Source organism: Camellia sinensis, unplaced genomic scaffold (genome assembly GCF_055761805.1).
Source record: "Camellia sinensis isolate YWXY unplaced genomic scaffold, ASM5576180v1 Unanchor4, whole genome shotgun sequence".
NCBI classification, from domain to species: Eukaryota; Viridiplantae; Streptophyta; class Magnoliopsida; order Ericales; family Theaceae; genus Camellia; species Camellia sinensis.
This window is the reverse complement of record NW_028129277.1, coordinates 15,629,243-15,642,500: the sequence shown is the minus strand read 5'-3', so window position 1 is coordinate 15,642,500 and position 13,258 is coordinate 15,629,243. Positions and strand designations below refer to the sequence as shown.

The following is a 13,258-nucleotide window of genomic DNA, read 5'->3' as shown; positions in this document are numbered from 1 at the left end:
ACGCCCGGGGTGAAAAGACCGTGTGCGCAGTATGCGCACAGGCCACGCCAGCCAGGCCGTGTGCATGCAAGGCCATGCTATCTAGGCTGCGTGCATGCCAGGCTACCCAGGCTGCATGCATGACAGGCTGCTCAGGCTCATGATCCAAACTCATGACCTAACAAATAAACCCAACTCTCTTCAAACCCTAACCCCCAATCTCGTGATTCAACATAATATGCATAAAAATATAAACTTTAGTATTTATACAAAGAAAATACCGCAAATCTATCCATAAACGTTGATATTGAAAAAGAAGTAGAAACCCCTACTTCTTGAAGCCAAGAGATGACGACCCAAAATCAATAGCGACGAAACCACGAACCAATCGGACTAAAAAAAAGCCCTTGACAAGATCTACACTTTTTCTCAAAGGACCAAGGTGAAAAGGTCACTCTAAGTGAGTAGATCTAGATGTCTTAGTGCCAAAAGCTTGATTTCAGAGAGAAAGAAGAGAACTCACGGTTTGAGAGAGAGGAAAGAGGAGAAAAAGTGAAATGAAATGTGTTTGGAGCCTATTTATAGTAGTAGAAAAGTAAACCTAAGGTCAATAAAATAATAGGCCCAAAACCCTCCAAAGGTAGGGCCCATTCGAACCCAAAAAAATCTGAAAAAAAACACGCAGGGGTCGACCCTTCGGGCAAGGGGGTTGACCCTTTAGGTAGAAAAGACAATCTGGCACAAGCAAGGGGGTCGACCTTTAGATAGGAGGGGGTCGACCCTATTCTCCAGCAACCAACACACAGATTCTGCAACATAAGAGGGTCGACCCTCCCTAGACCGATGTCTACCCTATTTTCCAGCAACACTTCGAGAAACTTCACCAATAGGTAAGGGTCGACCCTTAGGAACGCTGGTGTCGACCCTATAATAGAATTTCTAAGTTCCCAAGGAACTTTTTGACGGGAACAAGCGCAAACAAACAAACCTAACGAGTTTAAATCGGATCACACTCCTCCAAAACCAACATTCAGCAACTCCAAAACTCCCAAAAGATAAAAATAAGGGAATTAAATACACACTCCAAAGGATTAAAGGATGCGGGTGTTACAAACTCCCCACCTGAGGAAATTTCATCCCCGAAATAGAAGAAGGCCAAGCAAAAGGTAGTATAAACCCAATAAGAAACACAACCTCTCACCTATAACTAGTTCTACACTTGGGATAGATTCCCAGATTCGGATTCAATATCGCAATGCCCTTAGGACACCCAAACAAGAAGAATTACAAGAAAGAGATCATGATCACTCTTTCGACCAACATACTCATTGAAGTCCAAGAGACATGGAATAACGCCAATTACTAGTACGTCCAAGGAAAATCGACAACTTTTCAACCAGCAACAACGTGCACCACTACCACCAGACAACCAATTCCCAATTTGGAAGAAAAATGAAAACCACCATTAAACCAAAAATTCGGCTGACACTAACAAAAGCCAATGGCACACCACAATGTATGGTCCATCACAACAATTTCAATTCGCACAAAGCTTAGCAACATTTCCAATTATTTATACAGCCCGACATTCAAAGATAAGACAATAAAAACCGTTTACATTTATATGTATATATAAAATTTTCTTTCTCAAACGGTGTCCCATCTTCATCATTTATCATCAAAGTACATTTGTAAATCTAAAATTTTCATAGCAATTACATTTACCATCAATCAACATTTAGTTTCCGCTCAATCAACAAGCCATTCATTAACACAACTTTGATTAAATTCTTAGCATTTAGTCGACCGTGCCATTCCAAGTCACAACACAAAGAAACGAAACGTTCATTTGCCAAATTATTCTCATCATTTACCCGTTGAGTTTCAACCACCACGCAATAATTCTCGTCACCCATCCGGTGACTTCACAACACCTTTACCATATACGTTTGTAATAACAACAAACAATAACAATCCAGTACATCCGAGGAGTAATAAAACATATACGACTTTCCAAAAATTGAAATGAAAATAGAACTACTACAAGTTCGGCAGGGTCAACACCAGCTCCAAGTACAAAGTTAGCTACAAAGCCTACCAATAATAAAGACACTGCCAGACGAGGAAGAGTGTTTGCGTTGGTTCCGGGTGACGTGCAAAATGCTGCAACAGTGGTGTCAGGTACAATTACTGTTCACGGTCATTCTGCTTATGTGCTATTTGATTCTGGTTCTACCCATTCCTTTGTGTCAAAAATATTTGTTCAAAATTTAGATAGACCTGAGGAATTATTACCTTATGTATTGTGTGTGTCTTCACCTCTGGGGGATTCTATGTCACGCCCCAAACCCGCCCCTAAAAGTTCGGGCATGACCCATACAGAAACGGACACTTCACCTGATATACATATCATATGGGGTCTGAACAGAAGCATTTAATATAATAAAATAACATAGAAAAACATCCATTGAGCTAAACCTAACATGCCAAGATCACATTCGTGATAGTCATTTATTTTTAGACATACCCATACACATACATGACCGCATAAACAAATATTGGTATAGAAAGGGGTCATATACATACATTTTAACCTTAGGTAAATAATTAAAGTGCAAGCCAAAATCTTAACAAAACTTGACATAAATGCATAGACTTGGTTTGGGAGCCTGGGCATACTGAGGTTGACAACTGAAGGGTGAGCTTCAAGGGTTAAGACGGACTCCCAAAGTGATTACCTACAGAACAGACATAATATAAAGTGAGCGAAGCTCAGTGAATAATAGCACATAAATGATTCAATGCTCAACTTGAATTATAACACATATCAATGCATACATAAATAATGAGGCATAAGGTTAATTGATTCTGTATTAATTCTTGAACGGCCTAAGGCCCAGTCTTGAAACATATTGACTTGAAACATAATATCTTGGAACATAATGGCTTTAAGCCCTTGAACAAAGTGGCGATAGCCCTTGAACATATTAGCATTAAACTTTTAAACATGTTGGCATATAGCCCTTGTACATATGGCATGAAGCCCTTGATCATATGGCATAAAGTCCTTGAACATATGTGTATGAATTCAAGAGGTGTCTCACATGGACTCTAGAGGTGACTCACATCATAGCACTTAGTTCCGTGTAGCACTTTGTTTCATATTTATAATAACTTATCCGGAATGGCCATAGGCCTCATAACTTGCACATATGTATGGACTTAAGAGGTGGCTCGTACGGATTCTAGAGATGACTCGCATTGCAGCACTTAGTTCCGTACAGCACTTTGTTCCATTCCGAAAATACAGAATGGCCTCTGGCCTCATAGATCATATAGAATGGCCATAGGCCCAGATTGGCTATAAGCCTCATTCATATATGTATGGACTCAAGAGGTGACTCACATGGATTTTAGAGGTGACTCACAATGTAGCACTTAGTTCCAAGTAGCACTTTGTTCCATACCAGTAATTAGCAGGTTTTACAGACCAACCATACATATCATAAACGGAAACAATTTCATACATATGCATTATGCTTAATTCATAAACAAAAATCAGAATTCAAACTTAATTATACTTGGCACTTCAATAGTGCTAACAAGTCAATATAAAGCATTCTTGTTCCTCGGTACTAAGAACTTGTAATATCCTTTAACTTATAACATACGTGAACTTGTAATAGACTTAAAGTTGTAACAGACTTAAACTTATAACATACGTAAACTTGTATATACTTGAACTTGTAACATGCGTATACTCGTAACATACTTGAACTCGTAACATACTTGAAAACACGGTATTATTACCCCCAGGTAAGGGTCGTGTGCTACAGATGTCATGAATACTTTACATGTATGGCCAACTGTTCTTTACTTCCAAAACGTAACATATTAGAACATAGAACATTTCTTGTTATATCGTGTCATTACAGTACACTTAGCAAAGATAGAACAGGTTACATCATAATGTGGGCTACATGACAAGGTCATCGATATTGAATTCTGTCTTTGGGTTGAGCCATCCGTAAATCAATCCGTTGTTTATCATAATGCTTAGCAGGTATTAACGTATAAAACAATCCGTGGTCTTAGCTAATTATTCGTTAAGAAATAGCGTAGTTCACTTGATCTATTAATCGCATATAGAAGCATACACCTTTGTTTGCTCGTTCATATATGTTACCATATTTGGCTTGTACTTAGCAGAGTACTACTGGTAGCCGTTACATCATTCACACGAGTTAACATAATTAACTTAAGTTTAACAGGACGTTCCTGATAATTGCTAATGAGAGATAAGCACATTTACAAATTGAATGATTTCAGAGATACGTGAATACCATGATTCCATAGTGCTTATACATTCCCTTGGTTCGTCGTGAATCACTATAGATATCTTGTACATAATGTTAGTATTCTTTGTTAATCAACATACTTGCAAGAAATAAAATGTTAACAATAAGAATCATTAACGATCATTGAATGTACGACTACTGTACTTCTACTCATAGTGTTCAGATGCTTGGTCCGTCCATGTAGCTGACCCTACACAATTCATAATACACATAGAAATCGGGTCACATATAATTATTCCGTTCTTAACTTGTTTAATTCTCTTTATACCAATTACACATCAATTTGCAATTCAACATAATTCAAACTAAATCCTTGAATCCCATTTCAACATTCCACAACCGAGTTCATGTCATCCATATCCTTAATAAATTATTTCCCCAATTTTTGCTTTACATTAAAGCATGAATTACAACGTTCATAACAAAGTTCATTCGCAAATTTTAAACATAATTTTCAAACATTTTCAAATTCCAATTAAACTTGTAGATATCTAAATCAATATCTCAATTTCATTATTCTACTTTCAATTTGGGCCAAATCATTGGTTATCATCATTAATCAACCTAGGGTTTCAAGAAAATATTGAAATTTCAAGAAAAATACAAACTTATTAACCTATTACTTTTTATTCCAATTTTCCCAATGATTATACATCTAGGAGTCACAATCTATCATTTTAACCCACCAATTTAACTTCCAACATCTCCAACTCTAAACCCTTAATTCTCAAGTTGGACATAATATGCTCAAAACTATAGATTTTGTTTGTATATACACAAAATTCCATAATTCCATCCATGAATGCAAATATTGAAAGGGAATAAGGACCCCTACCTCAAGAATCAAGCAAAGGAGATCGAGAAGAATTCTCCAAAAAATTCGAATTTCAATCGGTCGGAAATGTTGACCCTTTCTTGTTCTCCATCCTTGATGCAAGATCCATGGTGGATTTGTTGATAAAAGTGGAGGAAATCAAGGTTTTGGGAGCTAGGGTTTCGGACATGGAAGAAGGGAGAAGAGAGGAAAATAAAATGTAAGAAATGGGCCAAAAATCTCGTTTTTGAGTTGCTGTCTCCCGTACAGCCCGCACGTGCGGCGCTATTCCCCGCACGTGCGGCTCTGCTTCCAGCACAGATGTAAAAACTTCAAACGGGTATAACTCTCTCATCGAGACTCCGTTCTAGGTCGTTCTTGTGTCCAAATTGAAGCCCCAGAAATAAGCTTTCCAATGGTTCTAACCTCACATTCAAATTCAAAGTGTAGAAAAAGAAAAGGGCAAATGAGTGACGATTGATTGTAGAATAACTATCCGGATTATACTCTTTGGTCCAATCTTACTTTACCATCATACCACCACCTCAATCCATACCCCAAAATAAGATAAAAACATTCTCAATTCCAATAGATATAGTTGAATTAAAACACATTAACCCCTAATTAAATAAGGATTACTTTTGGGGTCATTACATTCTATGGTTTGTACTTCTGTTTATTTTGCTTGTGAACTCCTAATTGGGGATGTTCAGGTATATGCCAACTTGCTATCGCTTGACGTGACTCACTTTGATATCGTTTTGGGAATGGATTTGTTAAGTGAGCATCGAGCGACTATTGATTGTGTGACCAAGCAAATCAGTTTCCACCCACCGAGGCAGTCAGAATTCACTTTTAAGGGGCATGAAGTGATTTCTCCACCCTATCTAATTTCTGCAATAAAGCCATACAAATTAATATAAAAAGGGGGTCAGGGATATTTGTGCAGTGTCTTGAAAGGGCAATCAACGAATAGGGGTACTGACATGATTCCAGTTGTCTGTGAATTTCTGGATGTTTTTTTGGAGGAGTTACCAGGAGAGTTAGTAGACCTTGAAATCGGGTTTACAATTGAAGTGGTGCCCAGAACTCAACCCATTTCTAAAACTCCTTATAGGATGTCATCGGTTGAGATGAAAGAATTGAAAGTTCAGTTGCAAGATTTACTCGATAAGGGGTTCATTCACCCGAGCGTTTCTCCTTGGAGTGCACCAGTCCTTTTTGTGAAAAAGAAAGATGGAACACTTCGATTATGTGTGGATTACAGGGAGCTTAACAAGGTAACAATCAAGAATAAGTACCCGTTACCTCGCATCGATGATTTATTTGACCAACTACAAGGGGCACAAGTCTTTTCAAAGATTGATTTACGATCTGGATATCACCAACTAAAGGTTGAAGCCGATGATGTTGAGAAAACTGCCTTTCGAACCCGATATGGTCATTATGAATTCTTAGTTATGCCCTTTGGAGTTACCAACGCACCGACGACATTTATGGATTTAATGAATCGTGTCTTCAAGCCATACTTGGATGAATTCGTAGTGGTATTTATTGACGACATTCTTATTTATTTAAAGAATGCAGAAGCTCATGAGCACCATCTTCGTCTAATTCTTCAGACGCTCCGAAACAAGAAGTTGTATGCTAAGTTGAAGAAATGTGAGTTCTGGCTACATGAAGTAGCATTCTTGGGACATGTGATAACGAAGCAGGGTGTCTCGGTTGACCCACACAAGATTGAAGCAATCGTAAATTGGCCAACCCCTACTAATGTGACCGAGGTGCGTAGTTTCTTGGGATTAGTCGGGCACTACCGAAGGTTTGTGAAAGATTTCTCTAAAATTTCCGTGCCACTTACCCAATTGACTCAGAAAGGAGTGTTGTTTGAATGGTCAGAATAGCGGGAGTTTGCCTTCCAGGAATTGAAAACAAAGTTAACTACAACACCTATTCTTGCTTTACCGTCTGGCACTGAAGGATTTGTGATCTACAGTGATGCGTCTTATAAAGGATTAGGGTGTGTACTTATGCAAAATAGAGTGTCATCGCTTATGCTTCTCGACAACTTAAACCTCATGAAAATAACTATCCCACCCATGACCTTGAGCTAGCGGCGGTGGTCTTTGCTTTGAAGATATGGTGACATTATTTATATGGCACTACCTGTGAAATATACACTGATCATAAGAGCCTCAAGTACCTCTTTACACAAAAGGAGTTGAATATGCAAAAACGACGATGGTTCGAACTTATTAAGGACTATGATTTACAGATCCATTACCATCCCGGTAAAGCCAATACAGTTGCAGATGCACTTAGTCGAAAAGGTATGGTAAATTTGCTTACGGAGCGAAAGGATTTATCACTTGAATTAGAAAGGATGAACGTAGATATTGTGATGCATGGACGGGACGCTATGGTGGCAGCAATAACGGCCCAACCAACATTAATTGAAGAAATCAAGCAGCGGTAGATGGAAGATGAATCTTTAAAGATCTGTAATGAGTTGGAGACAAAACCAAGACCCGGATTCAATTTTGCAAATTCGGTGCTCCAATTTCAAGGCAGATTATGTGTTCCCAATGTGTCAGAAATTAAAAAGAATTTGATGGAAAAAGCACATGCCTCAAGATTTTCAATACATCCCGGGAATACTAAGATGTATCGAGATTTAAAGCAAAATTTTTGGTGGCCCAATATGAAGAAGGAAATTGTAGACTTTGTCTCAAAATGTTTACAATGTCAACAAGTGAAAGCAGAGCATCAGAGACCGACAGGGTTGCTGCAACCCCTTCCAATTCCGAAATGGAAGTGGGAACACTTGACTATGGATTTTGTTGTAGGTTTACCACAGACTCCTCAGGGTATGAACTCTATATGGGTCATTGTAGACCGGTTAACCAAATTCGCTCATTTCCTACTTGTGAAAACTCAGTACAATGTGGATATACTTGTTGTGATTTATGTGAATGAAATTGTAAGACTCCATGGTGTTCCAATCTCAATTGTGTCAAACAGGGATCCAAAATTTGTGTCAAGATTTTGGCAAAGTTTATAGGATGCGATGGGTACAACGTTAAAGTTTAGCACAGCTTTTCACCCTTAGACAGATGGGCAATCTGAGAGAACAATACAAACCTTAGAAGATATGCTACGAATGTGTGTTTTGGATTTTCAGGGAAGTTGGGAGATTCATCTGCCGTTGGTCGAGTTTGCATACAATAATAGTTACCATTCGAGCATTGGAATGGCACCTTATGAAGCTTTATATGGAAGACCATGTCGTCCCCCGTGTGTTGGGCCGACGTCGGAGATATATCATTGTTAGGGCCTGAAATTGTACAGCTGACGACTAAAAAGATTAAAACTATTTGAGAAAGATTGAAAACCGCTCAAAGTAGACAAAAGAGTTATGCGGATAACCGACAAAGAGATTTGGAGTTTGAGGTAGGTAGTCATGTTTTTGTGAAAGTCACTCCGATGAAGGGGCAACCAAGGTTCAGAAAAAGGGGTAAGTTAACACCCTAATATGTTGGTCCATTCCAAGTTCTGGAGAAAGTGGGTTCGGTGGCTTACCGAGTTGCTTTTCCACCAAGTATGAGTCAAGTACATAATGTGTTCCATATATCTATGCTTCGAGGTTACCTTCCAGATCCGTCTCATGTCGTAGACTATCATCACATTACACTTGATGACAAATTAACCTATGAAGAAAAGCCAATCCGGATTTTGGATCGGCAAGTGAAACAGCTACGGAATTGAGAAATCCCAATGGTAAAAGTGGAATGGCAAGAACATTATGGGACTGAAGCTACTTGGGAGAAAGAATAGGAAATGCAACACCAGTATCCAAAATTGTTTCTATCATAAGGTAAAACAAGTTTAAGGGACCAAACTTATTTAAGGGAGGGAGAGTGTAATAACCCGACCCTCCTATATGCTTTCTGGTATGCTTTTGGTCTCTTATTATGCATTTATCTGAGAAATGTGAAATTTCATGTGAAGTTAAGTTTAATTGTGTAAATTATCTAATTGTAAGTTATATCTGTCGATTAGGGGAAAAATCTGTTACAATTGTAACGTTTGGATCAGAAATTGAGAGCCTTAGAGGCTTGATAATCCAAAACTGACTGTATAATTGTGATAATCATGATTTTTAGATCATAATAGGAATTTTTATAAAAAATTGATTCAGAATGATTAAACTGATTAAATTTCTTTTGTCAACTCTTATATGACTCTTATTTACCTCTTTTAAACTCTTAACTTAGAAAACTTATCATATAAAAATATCTCCTAAGAGAGAGAGAGAGAGAGAGTTATAGAGGGAGAACAGGAGGAGAAAGCTTCAACAAGAGGGAACATTGGAGAATTGAGAAAGATTTTGGTGATTTGAGCTCAAGGTAGGTTCAATCCACCTAAATTAACCCCTCACTTGGACTTGAGTAAGGGTTTCGTTTGTATCCATGTGATTAGGGTTTGTAATTGAAGCCATGTGTGTAATAATTGACTAATAGTAAGGATGTTTGTATCACTTGGTTATTTTGAGTTATTTTGAGCTTTATGGAGGAATTACATCTTGCCCTTGATTTTTTTTTCATGTTGAACTCACATGGTTATATATGTATATAACTCATATATCAAATATAATCAAACATAAGAATATTGAGTGTGATCATGAATTTGAAAAGAACAAAGACTTAATTGAGTTTATGATTCATGTTAGTATGATGTTATATCATATTATTGCTTTGATTTCCCCATTTTCTACTCTATAATGTGTTGGTTGTGTGAAATTTTGCCTAAATCCGAACTGCTCAAAAACAGAGGCAACGACCGACCGTATGCAAACAGAGGCGCAACCGCACGTGCGGGGCTCACATTCGCACGTGCAGAAAACAAGGGAATCGAACTTTGAGGCACTGCAATATATGCACGTGCGGGGCGCACATGCAGCCCACCTTCCCGCACGTGCGACCCATGGGAAGAAATTCTTTGTCCTCAATTTCTTCTGTTTGACCCTCTGGGATTGTTAAAATGTGTGTTTGAAACTTTTAAAATGCTAGTAATTTAATAGAGATTGAACGAATCAGATATTGATTAAAAGGAAAAGGGACTAAGTTGTGAGTTTCATGTACGTGTAGGTCACATTCAGGAAGGGACTATCGCTCTACCACAACACTGTGAGTAATAGTACTGTAGTGATATATTTTGTTTACTGTTAATAATTATTATTAAAGTTCTGTTATTTGTAAGTAAACTATGTCTCCTCATGATGAACAATTAGAAAACTTATGTGCATTATTGAGTAACGATATCCTTATGGACCTGAGGTCATTCTGCCTTGCTAACGATGGGCCCGAGGCCGTTCAGTTATAAGCTACTGAGTCTGGACAGATCTAAGGTAGAGGAAGGTGAGGATATACTGATGTCTCACTGACCGAATGTGATTTGAATTGAGTATGATTCATGGCCTATGGCCAAGGGAGGTGGTGTACATGTCGATGTTCTATCTACCCTCCAATGTTTAGACAGCTATTGATATGTGGGTCTGAGGCCGTTTTGTATAATATTTTGGGCCTGAGGCCGTTCTACATGATGTTGGCCTTGAGGTCGTTTTGTGTAAATATTGGGCCCAAGGCCGTTTGGAAATGGTTACAGAACAAGATCAAACATGTGACCTATGCGCATATATGCATTGTGATTCATGTTTATTCATTTGAGTTTCCTACATACTATTATTCACTGAGCCCTGCTCACTCTGTGTTATGTCTGTCTCTGTAGGTAATCAACCCGGAGGTCAGTTTTAGTCCAGCCTAACAGCTATCTTCGATCATCCCGCTGTGTCCAAGCAATTCAGTGAAGTTACCCATTTTTGTGAAGTTCCTTTCTTTGCTCATAGCATTGGTCAGTGGTTTTTGTCAAATGTAGTAAAGTGTGTATAAGCTTCACTATCGATGCATTAGTTATACCCCCAATTGCGGGGATGGGACTGTATATATGTGTGTGTATAACTGTCTCTTATATGCATGTTCCTTATGTGTTGGGCTAATTGATGGATTGTTTTGTGATCCTAGCATGTAAGCGTTAGCTCAATGGATGTTTATTTTAAATTGATAATTGCTTCCGTTCAGGCCCCATATTACATAATTATTGAGTTTTGAGATTGTTATCAAGTTGGTCATGCCCAAACTTTTAGGGGCGAGTTTGGGGGTGTGACAGTTCATCTCCTCTATGCAACTTAATCTAATTCACCAATTTTCTACTTTCACAATTCAAACATTGACATTCTCACTGGCACCAATTGTGCCTATCTGAGGTTCAGCACACACCCCTTAACATCTTACAATTCATACTCATCATTACCATTTTTCATTCACATGTAGACTAGACTAAGAAATTTTTGATGTTTCACCCTCAACCCGAGGAATTTCCATCCACTTGAAACAAGCCTCATCCAAGCCTTGCCATTACATATGGGATACTCCACACTCACGAAACCCTTCCAAGACACTTTTCGAACTTGTGACTCTACTCATACTTAAGCATTCCAAAGTGACTATTTGTCACTCAAACTCCCATATCAACCAATAGGTTAACCATTCAATAAAACATAAATTTGACACTCAAACATCCACAGGTTGCCCTAAATCAAATACTCCGAGATGGAGCTCCACACACCATTCCCCATACTTCTAGGATTTTACCAAACTCCTCAAGTACACGTTGTACTAGTACTATTCGTAACAATCCCATCACTCTTGCGCCGATATGGCAACGCCAATTCTAAATCACACTAAACATTCATCACCCATACAACACCATTTATAAAGATTACAATCCACATTCCTTCTTAAGAACCACTCATAGCATTTAACTATCAAGTTTCCTTCATACCCATGAACTCTGTACAAGCCTTAACCATGTCACTGAACACTTAAATATCACAAACCCTCTTTCTCACCCTCATCATCATGAAACACAATTCTCACACTCATTTTTCAAACCTTTCACAATATTCTACATAACTCACACTAAGCTCATACCATCCAATGATTTCACCTCATCTCAAATATACTCCCTGACAGCTCTTAATATCTCAATAACAACATCTAACATCAATGAACCGACTTCCCTTCCCTGAGACACTTACTCTTCCTGCCAGAACAAGAAAGCAACCTAACGTATAGTCACATAGCACATAAACAAAATTCAAGCAACAAACCACATAATTGAGTCAAGTCTACAAGGATAACCACTTGTCTCGTAACATCCAAGGAACTCCCACTAGAAACCACGTCGATCAGACGTGTTTCCAATGAGATCTCAAAGCAAGTTAGTTGGCCACAAGTTCTATCCAAGAAGCTCAACCCATGCTCACACAAAGCAACACATAATGTCCTACGCCTTCTACTTCTACATACAAACACCTTCACCAAGCGCAGCCAACCCATTGTGGTAAAAATCACTTCCCACGAGCTCCAAGTTTTCAAACCCGGTTAGCTCTGATACCAAGTTATTACGCCCCAATTTTAACTACTCGGGAACATTACCAAAAGCCTGAAAATTAGGTCAATTTTTTATTTTTTTTAACATTTACAAATATCTATTACCCTTGAGTAATAGAAACATAATAGTATATGTTCTCTCTCATGATGAATACAACAATAATAATAATACATATCAAGCTCCCACTACGGAGTCACAAATAAATAACTACAAACATCAAGGTACAATGAGATTACACACAAGATGCACATGAACTTCCTAATCCTTCAACCAATCAATCCGAAATTCTCTTCCTGTAAAAAAAAATGAAACAACAAGGGTGAGCACAATTGCCCAGTAGGAATCTCATAAATCTAAAACAATAACATTCTTATAGATAGAAATGATCATGCATGCAGGGTGATACCATATAGTAAGGTAATGTTTTGTAATTTCAAAATATTATACATAGAGTACCTTTTTCTCAAAATTTATTTGAACATTTAAAGTAAACCTTCAACCATCAAAACTATCCCTATTTATCAGAAAACCATAAATCCTTCTGGGAAAACAAATATATTTAAGGAACAACATCATTTTAAATTTATTAATCCAT

General features: G+C 38.0%; 1 protein-coding gene across 4 annotated transcripts in view; it reads left to right on the top strand.

Moving 5' to 3' along the window:
• The window catches only part of LOC114261553 (uncharacterized), an 89,197-nt gene extending 77,904 nt beyond the window's left edge, over window positions 1-11,293 (top strand). For 2 of the 4 annotated variants that reach the window (XM_082912626.1, XM_082912627.1), the window contains exons 7-9: window positions 9,982-10,193; window positions 10,299-10,337; window positions 10,939-11,293. In XM_082912626.1, the coding sequence (XP_082768752.1) occupies window positions 9,982-10,190 (209 nt within the window). In that variant the 3' untranslated portion in view covers window positions 10,191-10,193; window positions 10,299-10,337; window positions 10,939-11,293. The remainder of the gene's footprint in view (window positions 1-9,981; window positions 10,194-10,298; window positions 10,338-10,938) is intronic. The other 2 variants (XM_082912628.1, XM_082912629.1) reach the window with 2 other exon arrangements.
• The last annotated feature ends 1,965 nt before the right edge of the window (window positions 11,294-13,258 follow it).